This window comes from Berghia stephanieae, chromosome 10 (genome assembly GCF_034508935.2).
Source record: "Berghia stephanieae isolate SIO BIC M18660-M18661 chromosome 10, UCSD_Bste_1.3, whole genome shotgun sequence".
Lineage (NCBI taxonomy): Eukaryota > Metazoa > Mollusca > Gastropoda > Nudibranchia > Aeolidiidae > Berghia > Berghia stephanieae.
In genome coordinates, this window is record NC_088369.1 from 14,155,324 (window position 1) to 14,170,118 (window position 14,795).

The window sequence follows — 14,795 nt, forward strand, 5'->3', positions numbered from 1 at the left end:
TAAGTATAAGAAGATTTTTTAAAAGCGAATATTCTCAATATAAACAAGGGTTTGAATGAGTAAAAAATCACACTTTTGCTTTGTGTGTTTTCATTTTGTAAGATATGGCTGACAAGAAAAACAGTATGAATCTATTTTGTGGTCAGTCGGAAATGAGTGGTAAGCTTACACTTAACGATTCAGAAAATGCAGGGAAGGTAATTAATTGGTTGATATATATATATATACATATAACTTTTTTCTATATCAACAGAGGAAACTACCAAGCAGCAATTTTTTTAAAAAGTTATATTTTGATAGGATTTTTATCACTGTCAAGCGACATCAAAGACAAACAGTACTTTTTGTAATTCTTCACTAAAGACATCTCAATTTGTGAGAGATAGAGATAGATAGATAGATTTGTGACAAATGCCTAACCTCTTTTCTTAGAACTTTTTGAAGACTTGGACTCTGCCTTTGTTTTCTTGGGACTGCAGGCTAAAGTTTCTTCTCTCTCTGTGGCTGGCCGATACCTGAACATTGGCAGAAAAAATAAAATGAGATTTTGTTATGACATCTACAGATCTGCCATGAGAAAGAGAAAAAAAAGTAGTCCTTTAGAGCCTCAAACCCCATAGAACCATAGTAGCAACTGCTTGTTACCCTTTGAATAGGACGCTTCTCTACCACAAACGATTTCCACTAGAATGCATAGTAAAATAAAGGGAGTAAAAACGACTCTTGTAAAACCTTCTTCAGGAAAACAAGAAAAGGAAATATGTTATATTACATTGGAATTAAATGAGTACCTGGACGTTCACAGCGTTGTCTATGTTGGAAAATTTTTTTTTTGTCAGGGACCCCTTGTAAAGTGCTTTGAGCATGTTAAGTGGATATAGCGCTATATAAAAGCTCAATTTTTTTTCTTCTTTTTCCTTATGACGACAGGTACTCATTTTACAACTGAATGCTGTGAGAGAATAGAAGTAAAGAGCCTTTGCCAAAACTTAGCTTTGCGCTTCCCACAACAAGACTTGAACCATGGAACTACAGGTCTGAAGGTAAGTTTCATACCACAAGACCAAAACGCCTGATAAAGACTGTACTTTACGCCAGTGTCATCTCACAAGAGGTCGACTGGAAATGGCTCTGGCTCACTATTCTTCCCGATCTTGTACCAATCTGATGCATTTTTCAGACATCAGCCCAGTCCAGCTGTTGATGTCGTCTAGCCATCATCTTGGGGGATAGCCTCTTGATCTATTGCCCTCTACTTTTCCTTCAGCGATGATTTTACAGATAGTGTTCTGCCGTTTAGTGTGGCCAAAGTATTTCAATTTCCTGGTATTAATTGGAATTGTTTTTGTTTTTAAGGGTTTTACGGTGCTTGCAACACATTTAGGTTATATCAGCTCCAGTAAAAAGGAAGAAAATGGGAGAGTAAAAAGTTCTAGAATTACAATTAAAGCAGCCAAGAAAAAGTAAGACATAGGGGAACAGGGAACAAATAGGGATCAGATGTCGATTCCAAGAGCACACTATCAAAGTACTTAGTTTGAGACCACCAATAAGTCTCATCCGGACACAAGCACAAAATCCAACAAAGAGGAATACACTCAAATGCTTACATTATAAATTCAAAATAACACATATAATAATACATAACAGAGAGATGATTTACAAGGAAAAAATATCATCTCCCAAAACAATAACTATGCATTTGACTGTTTCCCTCACAGCTAGGATTCCGGCCAGGACCAGGACAAAACCAAGTAATCTCATTCCAAGACAAAGACAGAAAGCAAGTTGGAAAACAGATAAGAGGGGATAGAAGACACAGCAAGTACCTCCCTGCCCGCTATGGGAGATAGGAACCCCACCCAGTTTTAAATGTAATAATTCCAGGCTTAGGTTGAGAATATTTACAGACTGCCTCATTGGTCTTTTTTTTGTTTCCAGCTTATTCTACCCGTGAGTTGAAAACTCCAACATTTCAAATGCAGCTATTCGACGTTCCCCAAGTCAAAAAAAGAGTGATGTGGATTAAGTTGTTATCTTCTCACATCTATCAGCCAACTCTTCAAACTCACCATATGGTATGTGTCTGAACCCACAGACTGGTGTTGCCAAAGGGAGAGTCCCCATCCGTGTCTGTGAAATCCCCCACTTCGGTGCCTCCGTGACAGACATACTGTTTGACCGCCTGGTACACCGTCATGTTGTATGGCAACACATGTTCTCCTATTAAAAACTCCAGTCTGTGCCGAGGGGACGTTGATGAGATCATGATGGATGCCATCTGTTCTTCCATCTCTTCGTCAGAGTTGTCTTCGTCGCTCAGCTCCTCATCAACTCCTTCCTGGATATCGACAGACAAAATAGCATTAGTCATAATTGGCGTGTCCTTTATCAGAAAAGTTGCTTAATTAGAACAATCTGCTTGCGACATAATTTAAACTATGTAATTCCTTCTATCTAGACGGAACGAACACCATTTAATTGGAACTTGTTTGAAACGTGTCACTCTTAATAGGAAAAGAAATGAAATCATCCCATGCTTTTAAATGAATAGATATTTTCATTACTTAACAAACCCCATAGAAAGTTAAATTAATTAACAACCTCCATAGATAATTTAACTAATTAACAACACCCATAGATAAATAATTTAATGAAACAATGTGGCCGAAACTTAGGATCATCCACCTGCACCTTTTCTCAGCAACATTTCATCTTCAAGTGACCACAAAATACACAAAGTAAAGTAGCTTGGGTTATTCAAGACCAAAAAAGCAGAGAAAGATAGAGAACCCTTGATTGCAGAGGTTAATACTGGTACTGAAAAATCCGACAGGTGAAGTAGGAGAGACAGTGGTTATATATATAATAACATGAAGATATCAACCAAAGACAATAAATTCCCATCACCACTCCCATTTTTGTCAGGTTTTTATGGGGGTTTGTTTTTATGGGTTTTTAAGGCGCGTGTGACACACTTAGATCATATCAGCATCAGTAAAAAGCAAGAAAACAGGATAGTCAAAAAATTCTAGACTTGCAATTAAAGCACCCAGGAAAAAGTAAGACAAAGGGGAACTGGTTAAATAGGGAACAAATGTAGATTCCAAGAGCAAACCATCAATGTACTTAATTTGAGATCACCTAACTTCCCATCTAGATTCCAGTACGGGTTACCACTAATAGGAACACACTCAAAAATCAAATGTTAACAAACCCTTATGTATTAAAAACTAAAAAAATATATCAGTACATAGTCAAGAGATGATTTCCAAGGGAAAAAAAAATAATCTCCCTAAAACTATAACTATACATTTGACCATTTTCCTCCCAGCCAAGGACTCCGGCCATGGGGCAGGACAACATTCCAAAACAAAGACAGATTTGTTTTGTTTTTAAGGGTTTTACGGCGCTTGCAACACATTCAGGTCATATCAGCGCCAGTAAAAAGGAAGAAAATGGGATAGTAAAAAGTTCTAGAATTACAATTAAAGCACAAAAGAAAAGGTAAGACAAAGGGGAATTGGTTCAAATAGGGAACAGATGTAGATTCAAAGAGCACACCGTCAAAGTAGTTAGTTTGAGATCACCTAAAAGTCTCATCCAGACACAAGCACAGGTCCCAACTAAGAGGATTACACTCAAATGTTTACCAATCATATAATAAAATATGTAAACTAAACATAATACAATACATAACAGAGAGATGATTTACAAGTAAAAAAATATCATCTCCCAAAACTATAACTATACATTCGACTGTTTCCCTCCCAACCAAGGAACTACGGCAAGGATTAGGACAAAACTAAGTAATCTCATTCCAAGACAATGACAGGAAACAATTGGAAAACGGGTGTATGGGGAGATAGAAGGCACAGCATGTACCTCCCTGCCCACTATGGGAGGTCAGGAACCCCACTCAGGTAAAGTGAGATAGATGAGACAGCAAGTGACCTCCTGCCCACCAGGGGGAGTCGGAAGACCGTCCCACCCAATCACCCCCCCCCCCCCCAATTTGGGAAGAAAAACAGGAGATTGTGAATAAGCACAATATTCTCTGAAGAAAGACTGACCTTCATTTTCCCATAGCCTCTAACCAGAAGGTATTTCTCGATAGCTTGTACCAGGGCCAGAGGGTCAATTTTGACTGGCCCGCCTTTCCACTGTTTGACAACATTACACGAAGGATGACGTTGTAACTGGCACTGGGGAATGAAGATGATTTACAACTCTCATATTCACATCACTACATCATTAACTATATGGTGATAATAATAAAAGTAATGGCAATAGTATTTACAATACTAATAATAATAATAATAATAATAATAATGATAATAGCGATGATGATGATAATAATAATCGTCGTTGCTGTCATCATCAGCATCGTCATCATTTATCAAACATTAAATCACTAAAAGCTTTTTTATGCAAAATTCTAAAAAAAAAACAAACAAAAAACGTCTGAAAACTTGCATCAGATACTGATTTGAAAGATGATGTACATCTATCCGTTATCAAAAGCAAATGAAAGTTTTATTAGATTTAATATATCATAATTCACAATTTTGATGCCTATTTTTTTTTCTAAATGCCATAGTTGTTTTTTGATGCAACATATTTCCTTACAAAGTATGATCTGTTTCACAAATAAAAAGCCCCCCAAAAAACTGGAAATTTGCATCAGACATATTTGAAAGATGATGTACATGAACCCACAATAAAACGCAATTTTAAAAAAAAAAAAAAAAAAAAAAAAAGAAAAAAAACAAAAAAAAAAAAAAACAAAAAAAAAAAATTAAAAATAAAAAAAAAGAAGAAATAAAACAAAACAAAAAAAAACCAAAAACAGCAAAGAATATTCAATGATGTCATAACCTTACTACTTCTCATAACATTACCACTCCCCTCCCCTCCCCTCACACACACACACACACACACACACACAATTACGATTAGGGGTTTAGGTTGTTCTTGTCTCTTACCTTAAGTTGATGAGTGGTGAAAAACTTGAGAGCATTCCCTCCCCGGCTGGCACTGCTGGACCCTCCGCCTCCAGGTAAATCGTGGATTTTCACTTGGAACTGTAGACACAAATCGTAGACAACCATGAAATACTAACGAAAGAGTGAAAATGGAGAGGCTTCGTATAGGAAAAAAACAGACAACGGACGTTTCGGTACAAACCCTTCGTCAGCACAACAATACACAAATAAACGTGGAAAACAAATAAAATATAATGAAAAATAATTTGTATCGTCTGTACTCAATGGTGGTTGCAACCACCTACCGGCAGCCCCTACTAGACAACCATGAGAGATGGACAGTTATATTACAAACTGTGATAAAACTACGCAAGTCAATGTGCGGCTATGTGGTCTTGTGATATAACACTCGTTTTTGGATCGGTTCTTTAGTCACAGTCTCTCACCGTACTCGGGTGGGTGTAAAATGAGTACCTACCTTATTAACAGCGTTGCCTCAGTCAGAATAAAATTGCAATATCACCTAACAGGTGTCATGTCTCGTTCTACATGTTACAAGTTACTGTTGGTCAGGGATCGTTTGTAAAGTGCTTTGAGCATGTTGAGTGGATAGTGCGCTATATAAAAGTTTAAGTCATTCAAATACCAGGGTTTGAGTCCTTCTCTGGGCGGCGCATAGTTGAGTTCTTGGAAAAGGCTCTTTACTCACTCACATTCTCTCACCGTATTCAGGTGTAAAATTAGTACCTGGTCTTACAGGGATCATGTCTCGTCCTACATGTTAAGTGTTCCTGTTGGCTCCGGACCCTGCCTTCCACAATGAAAAATTTATAGAACTACGATATTTTGGCTCCAATTTCAAAACTTCCTAAACATCTTTAAGTCATAAAAACTGTTTGAAAATGAAAGTTGATGCCAGACTAAATCATTCTAAGGATTTTGAAGTGTTGTTTAATCCTTGTGAGGGTAAAACGTTGATTTTAAAAGTTAACTACAACAACTACATGGGTGCAAGCAACTGGACCTCAAAAAGCCTGCAAGTCTACTTATGACAAGACATATAATCTGAAAAAGCCTGCAAGAGTCACGGATTTACCTCGTCATTTGAAGTCTTGTTCTCAGCATCTAGTCTTCATAATAGTAGTCCACAATTGTTGTATGTTTAATCCAAAGGTTGTAATGCAGTAATTTGTTAAGTTTCTTGTCACAAGTTGCACAATTTTAAAATATACAAAAATAAACTAAAAAAAATTTTTAAAATAAATCAAATCCAAATCGCAAAAAGCTGGCGACGTTTTTTTTTGGTTCGGCCAGTAGTAGCCGGCACTCTTGCACCCATGCAACTACAATTTTTATATCCTAAAAATTAAGAATTTTTAAATTTTCAAGTAGGCAGGTCTGAAAGGCACTTTAACTTTCTTGAAGAAAAAAAACCCAACAAATTTGTTCGATTTTCCATGCATATGAAATCGAGAGAGTTAAGCACATTTAGTGGATATTGTGTGCTCAAGATGGTACAACTTACCTGTTCCAGCTGATGAAGACAAGCCAGTAGTTTTGTTGTTAGACATGAAAGCGCTGAGGGTTTGTTTTGACTGCCAATGGGTTCCTTCAGGTAAGTCACACTTGGCGGCTACAAGACATATTCAAAGACAACAGAATAAATTATAATCAATTAATCAATCCAAGGACAACTTGTAGCAAACACGAAGATCACAAACAATGTAACGTGCACCTAGAGCTGTCATTTAAATGGGAGTGGGTGCTATAGAAATAAACTTTATTATCATTATCATTATTATTATCATCACCATTATCAATATTATCCACATTATTATCATCACCATCATAATTATTATTATTATTGTTATTATTATCAATACATGAATGAAATGCACTTTTGGCTAAATATTAAAAATTAAATAATAAGAAATATTTTTGTTTAAAGCGTGGACAATGTATAAGTGCTGATGGTGACAAAAGGTGAAATAGGAGGAAAAGTTTTGAGCATTTGTCTTTATCTCATTTTTAATGGCGAAAACCACCATTTTGATAGCTATATATATATATATAAACTATCATTGATAGTTACACAATCCAGATGTCTCCACTGATCGTTTATAGAAATATTCACTGAAATAAAAAGTGAATGATTATTTAGCAAAAAAAATTAGTGGAAAAGTGGGATATTGTAAAAATTGCGGAACAATCTGTAAAGGAAAGACAATTCCCCCTCTGTCTCCAAAAATCACGGATATTACGGTATTACAGTTCCACTTACAGGCAAATTAAGGAAGACATGCAAGAATCTACGGATACGAATGTCCCTATCGACATCTCCATTAAGGGATGTGAGGTACTCCAGGAGTCCGGATATCAATCCACTGTGAATGACCTCAAACGGAGAGATGTCGCTGTCCCTGACAATACTGGACACCTCCAGGAGACAGTCGATGCCACTATCACCCTGCAATAGAAAACAAATAAAGGATCCTTCGTCTTTATCTTGTAAAAAAATCGTAAATATATAATAAATTCCCAGCCTTAATTAACTCTCTCGAGTTCACCATGATTGAAAATCTAACAAATGTGTCTGATTTTCCATTCATATGAATTCCGAGAGATTTAATCCTTAGAGAAAATATCCTTACAGAGGACACAGTCACAGTGCAGTGTGCCAAAGTGAGCAATAGGGGCTGAAATTTTAGCACAGTGAACAATGAGATGCTGACAACGATGATAGAACACTGGTCTCCCTGGACGAAGTTCAATGCCCTAGCCACTTGGCCAACTTGTCCACTAAAATCAAGTCAGAATCAAGCTAAGGCATTGAATTTTCAATTAGACTACCATAGACTGGGACACACAGCCAGTTGACATTATATTGTTTTGTTTGCTTGTTTTTAAGGGCTATGTGGTCTTGTGGTATGACACTCGCTTTCGGATCGGAAGGTCCTGGGTTCAAACCTCATTAGGCGCATAGTTGAGTCCTTGGAAAAGGCTCTTTACACACATTCTTTCACCGTACTCAGGTGTAAAATGAGGACATGTTAACAGTATTGTCTCTGAAAAATTTGAAAAAATGTAATATCGCTTAACAGGCTCCTGTCTCGTCCTACATGTTAAGTGTTGCTGTTGGCCAGGGACCCCTTATAAAGCACTTTGATCATGTTTAGTGGATATTGCACTACATAAAAGTTAAATTAACTTAAGGGTTTTATGCGCTTGCGACGCATTTAGGTCATTTCAGCACCAGGAAAAAGGAAGAAAATAAGAAAGTAAAAATAAATAATCTAGAATTACAAGTAAAGGTACCCAAGAAAAAGGACAAAGAGGAAGGGTTCAAACAAGGAAGAGATGTAGATTCCAAGAGCACACTATCAGTGTACTTATCTTGAGATCACCTAAAAGTCTCATCCAGACACCAGCATAGGATCCAACTAACATGAACACACTCAAATGTTTACAGAATATGTCCAAAACAGAAAATATAACTAACAATAAATAACAGAGAGATAATTTACAAGGGGAAAAAAAAAATCACCTCCCAAAACTGATACTAAACAATTGGCTATTTCCCTCTAGGCTAAGGCGATAATATTTTAGTTTCAAACATAGATGATTGGTGAGCATATACAAGGAAAGCACAGAAAGTTTGTCGTCAGAATGATGCGGTTGGCTGTCAAGACAAAGGGAGGAGAAGCCTAAAAATTGAAGAAGTCTAAATTACAATTAGAATGAGAATGATTTTGTTGAAAACTAAAAATGCAGCTGCCAACTTTTCAAAGATCTAAATTGGGACACCCTTTGGCAGAATACCTTCATGGCCTAAAACAGCAGAAGGTTTGGACTATGATAGAAATACAATCTAAATTTAGAGCAATTTTCACTTCCTTATTTTAATTTGTTAGTCAAAAAAAAAGAAAAAAGAAGCATAATCATGGGATATGCAAGGGTCAATTCAATACAAATAAACAGTCCAATTATTTTTTAAATAATTTTCTCCAGATAACCAAATCGGGTCAGTCCAGATTATATCAGGACAGTTGGCAGCTTTGTAAATGCATTTCTTAAAATAACTTTTTTCTTCCATTTCAGGAATGTTACAATGAATGACATAATCAGTTGGATAGTGAAAAGGTCTGACATGAGATATTGCAAAGTTTAGATAGAAGGTCAATTTTTATCAAAAATGAGTTCTTGTCATACACGATTAAATCAACCCTTTTTGTACATCTTCGGGAAATATCAAAGCTTAATTTCACTTCTAAGTAGTGCCGCGCTGAGGACCGGACCGAGGACCGGTCCCACGGTCTTTTAGCTGTGAACCGTGGTCCAGTCCCAAAGAGGAAGACCGCCGGCGGTCCTCACTTCTTATCACCTTTCAACGGTCTCGCGCCATACTACTTCCCCAGCGATTCGTTGCCTCGGTCCTTTGCCTATCTTCCATCAATCACCACCCATCCCACTTAATTAATCGCACCCACCCCCCTTTGCCATACACTAAACGACACAGACGACCATAGAGGCAGACGACCACCTCCCTCCACTCCGCAAACCGCCCTTTCGTGTGTGAGATGGGGGGAACAGGAGGCGCACGCCTTGGACGATTCCATTATACGGGGTAAATTTCAAAATTTACTACACCATAATGATCGCAATGACAATGATCTATGATGAAGGCATGACCCCTCTTCTCTAATGGGTTATTGTTTGAAATGTATGTGACTACTAAAGATGTGTGTGTGTGTGTGTGTGTGTGTGTGTGTGTGTGTGTCGAACCTAGCAAGTTGCAAGTCTGATTTTTTGTTTTCTTTTGTCCATCTCTTGTCGCCACTCCTTTCTATCGCATTGTTGTCATTTAAAATAATACAATAATATTAAAATTTCGTTTGGTGTTTTAACTAATCAAGTAATATGAGTTTCATTAGTTTCTTCCGTCCAAAAAAAACAGTTATAACGTCTGTATTTTTAAAAGGTCCAATAGAATATTTGGGGACCCCGATAGCTCAGTTGATAGAGCACTCTCTTTATACGCAAAGGGCCAGAGATCGATCCCGGGTGCAGTCGATTTTTTTCTGAATCCCTGTCTACTCAGCAATGAATGGGTAGCTGAGTTTGTTAGATCTGGCGAAAAGTCACCATCGACCCCTCTTATCACCTCATCCACCCCCTCTTATTATAACTTCACGTCTCTCTCTTACTCTTCAATGCTCGCTGCCCTCTAATGTGTGTGTGTGTGGTGGGGGGGGGGGGGGGGGAGGTAGGAGTTGCGTGTGTGTATCAACGCCACGAACAACTCGATCAACGCCTTGGGCGATGCCATTATCTCCGTTAATGGGGATAAATTTCAAATTTTATTAAATTATCGAAGTAACAATGAAGTACGGTGAGCAAATAAAGAAGGCATCACCCCTCTTCTCTAATTAGGTTACAATTTGAAATGAGTGTGACTACTCCGTGTGTTTTACTCCTGTAGGCCACGGTTTTCATTGTGTAGCGGTCTTTAACGGTTCAAGAATGAACGGACCGGTCTAGAGACCGGTCCTTGCGGTCTTCATTTCCCAAGGACCGTAGGACCGTGGTCCTTAAGCTTGCCAAGGACCGCCCCGCACTACTTCTAAGTATCTTTTACAGCTAGCCAAGTTAAAAAAGTATGAAATTTGAGAAAAGTTGCTGGATACCCTGAACATACATCTGACCATAACTTCATGACAAATCACACGATTTACTTCAAATAAAGATTAAAATGCTCTGGGGAGAATAATCTTTCAGAAAATGCCAAAAAAATGCAATGACAAAATTTTCACCTTCAGACTGATTATGTCATGCACTGACACAAATATAATGAGTTATATCATTTCTCTTTAAAATATTTTTCTTGTAGCCTTTCAAAAAATTCCTATTTATAAGTGAAAAGAAAAATGTAGAAAATGACAAAATTGTTGTAATTTGTTCACTGACCTGTGTTGAAAGACACTTGGCCGCCGCACAAAGACGTTTAAGGAGATCAAGGGCTGGGTGAGAACCTCCATGGATGTCGGTGGAAAAGTATTTCTCCATGAACAAGTTACCTGGGGAAGGGAAGGCAATGGCATCAAGCACAATTATTTTCATTTGCACGTTAAGATTTGACACTGCAATTGAGCTTTTCTGATTATTTCACTATTTGTTGATATGGATGTTTACTGTGGACTGATCTAAGGGGCTACCCCAAGAAGAGGAAAATAGAGAAGAGGAGGAAAATAATTAGAAAGAGGAGGAAAATAAGTAGAAAAGGAGGAGGAAGAAGAAGAAGAAGAGAAAGAAGAAGAAGAAGAAGAAGAAGAAGAAGAAGAAGAAGAAGAAGAAGAAGAAGAAGAAGAAGAAGAAGAAGAAGAAGAAGAAGAAGAAGAAGAAGAAGAAGAAGAAAACAGAGGTAAGAGAGTATTTAAATATCTCTTCTTCTTCTAGGTTCCATGCCTGGTCCAGGCTTCGGATACTGCATGAATTATCTCTCTCCATTCCTCCCTGTCTCTTGCCTTTTCAAACAGCTCTTGGATTGTTAGGCTGGTGAAGCCCTTCAGTTGGTCTATGAGTGTTTTTCTTTGTCTCCCCCGGGCGCGTTTACCAGGTATTTTTCCACAACTTGCCAGGTATTCATTCTTATCTTTCCTTACTATGTGTCCGAAAAAGGATAGTTGTCGATCCACTATTAAGGGCATTAGTTTCCTTTGTTGGTATGTTTGTTTTAGCACTTCTTCGTTCGTTTTGTGTGCAGTATACGATATTCTCTGCATCCTTCTCAAGCACCACATTTCAAAAGCTTCAATGTTCTTTTGTGTTTCTGCATTTGTAGTCCAGCTTTCGCATCCGTATAACAAGATTGGCCACACGTAGCACTTCAAGACTCGGAATCTAATCCCGAACGACATCTGTTTGTTTTTCAAAATGTTTCCCAGGTCCATGAAGGCCTGTTTGGCTTGAGTTATTCTTGCTCGTATGTCTCGGTTACATCTTCCATCTGTTGTCACTATTGAACCTAGGTATTTAAAACTTTCTACGTTGGTAAGTTGCTCGCCGTGAATCGTTATATTGCAGGTGTTGTTGTTTTCGGGGTTTTTCTGTATTACCATGCATTCCGTTTTGGTGATATTCACTTCCATTCCCTTGGCTTCACTATCTACTACCACTTTGTCAACAATCTTTTGAAGTTGGATTTCTGATGTTGCAATGAGTACCGTATCGTCTGCGTATCTTATATTATTTATGTTGTGACCTCCCACTTTTATTCCCTCCATATTATTTATGCCCCTCATGATTGTTTCTTGGTATAGATTAAACAGATCTGGTGAGGCAACACACCCTTGACGGACTCCTTTCTTAATAGGAATGGAATTTCCTGTAGAGTTTCCGATTTTGATAGATGCCTGCTGGGTGTAGTATAATGTTTGCATGAGTCTGAGGTCTTTCTCATCAGCGCCAATGGAGTGCAGTTGTTTTAGTATTTCTTCGTGGCGTACTCTATCAAAAGCTTTTTTGTAGTCGACAAAACAGAGGTATAGTGGGGTCTGAACCTGTATAGCTCTTTCACTTAAAACACGGAGGAGGTATATTGCGTTCCTTGTCCCTCTGTCAGGTTGGAATCCATATTGTTCTTCTGCGATTTCGGGGTTAATCTTATTCCTTAGCCTGTTGATAATTATACGCAACAGTATTTTGTTGATGTGGCTTATTAAACTTATAGTTCTAAAATTTTCGCATCTGACTGCACCTGCTTTCTTTGGTATTGCTATGAAAATAGAGTTACAGAGATCTTCTGGAATTTTCCCAGTATTGTATATATTGTTGAATAATATGTGAAGTTCATCAATTGCTAGATCTCCTAGGCTTTTTAATACCTCTACAGATATTTCATCAGGGCCTGTTGCTTTACCATCCCTCATTCGTTCCATGGCATGTTCAATTTCACTTTTGGTGATGTTTGGTCCGCTTAATGGTTCTTTGAATTTCAGTGGTGGTTCATTTCTATTTGGATCATTGTACAGTTCGCCTATGTATTCTACCCATCGGCTTTCTATATGTTGTTCTTCAAATAGCAGTTCCCCTTGTTTGTTTTGGATACAACTTCCTGCTGCTTTGCTTTTCCTTTTCCCTGATAGTTCTTTTATTCTTTGGTGAGCTTGTTGGGGGTTGGGTTTGTATTCTCTTTCGATTTCGCAGCATTTCCAGTCTAGATAGTTCTCGTGTGCCTCGATGCATTTGGATTTAATGTGGTTGTTCAATGTTTGGTATTCTGCAGACCCTCTGTTGCATTTTCGTCTTTCTTCAAATAGGTTTAGAATTTCATTTGTCATCCATTCCTTTTTGCTGTTTATTTGAGCTATTGGTAAATGCTTTTCTGCAGTTGCTTTGACACACTTTTGGAATATATCAAATTGTTTTTCACATTTTTCATTATCAGGTTCACTTTGGCTTTGTATCATGAGTGCATTTTCAAATTCTTCTCTCATTTTTGTTTGTATGCCATTGTCTTTGCATAACCTGTAATCCCTCTTTATTCTACCAGCTGTTCTCTGAATAGCTTTAAACTTTATCCTTATTGTACAAACAACTGGGACATGGTCACTGTCTACATCGGCGCCTGGGTAGGTTTTGCAATTTAATATGCCATTTCTGAATCTTGATGATACTGCTATAAAGTCTATCTGGTTCCTTGCTCTGTCCCCTGGTGATTGCCATGTCCAGGTTCTTCTTGGGTGTTGTTGAAACCAGGTGTTTGAAATCATTAATTTATTTGTTCTACACCAATCTGCCCAGATGTTTCCTCGTTCATTTCTGTCTCCGAGTCCATGTGGTCCGATTATGTCACCATCTCTGCCTCTGCCAATCTTAGCATTTAGGTCCCCCATTACCATAAGGACTTCTTGTGATTTACACATTCGTTTTGCTTTGTCTAGTGAATGGTAAAACTCTGTCATATCTGCATCTGTCGCCTCTTCTGTTGGTGCATAAACTTGAATAATATTGGTGTCAACTACAGGTCCTCTTAGCTTAACCAGCAAAACTCTGTCTGAGATTGCTACGTGCCCTTTGTAAAATTTGGTTGATTTTTGGTCTAAGATCATCCCTACTCCTTTTTGGAAAGAGGTTCCACCACTCCATATGATCTTATATGTCATGTTGTTTTCTTGTTTTGACATGGTTCCCTGCTCTTTCCATCTCATCTCTGCCAGGCCAAGAATATTTATTTGGAGCCGTTTCATTTCTTTCAGAATGTTGTTTAGTTTTCCTTTTTGGGCACAGGTCCTGACATTCCATGTCCCAATTTTGGTTTTGTCACATTTGTTAAATTTATTTCGCCTAGTAACTGGCTGACGGTTCGGTGTGACCTGACGAACATCACGCTCCCAACCGAGCGAGGCAGCAGTCTTCCGTGAAAACATGCTCCCCTTTACGCTGTCACCGTTTAACTTTTTGGACTTATTCATGCAGTTAACTCGGCAAAGTTACAAGAATGGTTTGCCATTGCCTATTCTTGTCGCCCTCTGCAGTTGGCCAGCTTGACCTGTTACCGTTCGACACCACGAGGAGGTTGCAGTAGGGCTTGATGATGATCTATCTTTGCAGACTTGGCATCATCCATTTGTCGAACAAAATATCTCTACATATCTGCAAATCATCCTAGATTCTTATCTCTTATCAAACAACCACACCAACCTGGGACCTGTGAGGTCAAAAACTGGGATTTAAAAAAAAAATTTTCAAACCAAAATAATTACATTGTAACGGCATAATTTCAATTCTGCAGGGAATCAGAATTAGCACTCC

At 38.0% G+C, this 14,795-nt stretch overlaps 1 protein-coding gene across 4 annotated transcripts in view; it reads right to left on the minus strand.

Moving 5' to 3' along the window:
- The window catches only part of LOC144980692 (E3 ubiquitin-protein ligase TRIP12-like), a 77,754-nt gene that overhangs the window by 12,279 nt on the left and 50,680 nt on the right, over positions 1–14,795 (minus strand). For all 4 annotated transcript variants that reach the window (XM_078928375.1, XM_078928374.1, XM_078928373.1 and 1 more), the window contains exons 25-31: positions 10,950–11,059; positions 7,267–7,452; positions 6,511–6,618; positions 4,986–5,084; positions 4,074–4,205; positions 2,073–2,341; positions 421–515 (exon numbers count right to left, since the gene is read on the minus strand). In XM_078928375.1, the coding sequence (XP_078784501.1) occupies positions 421–515; positions 2,073–2,341; positions 4,074–4,205; positions 4,986–5,084; positions 6,511–6,618; positions 7,267–7,452; positions 10,950–11,059 (999 nt within the window). The remainder of the gene's footprint in view (positions 1–420; positions 516–2,072; positions 2,342–4,073; positions 4,206–4,985; positions 5,085–6,510; positions 6,619–7,266; positions 7,453–10,949; positions 11,060–14,795) is intronic.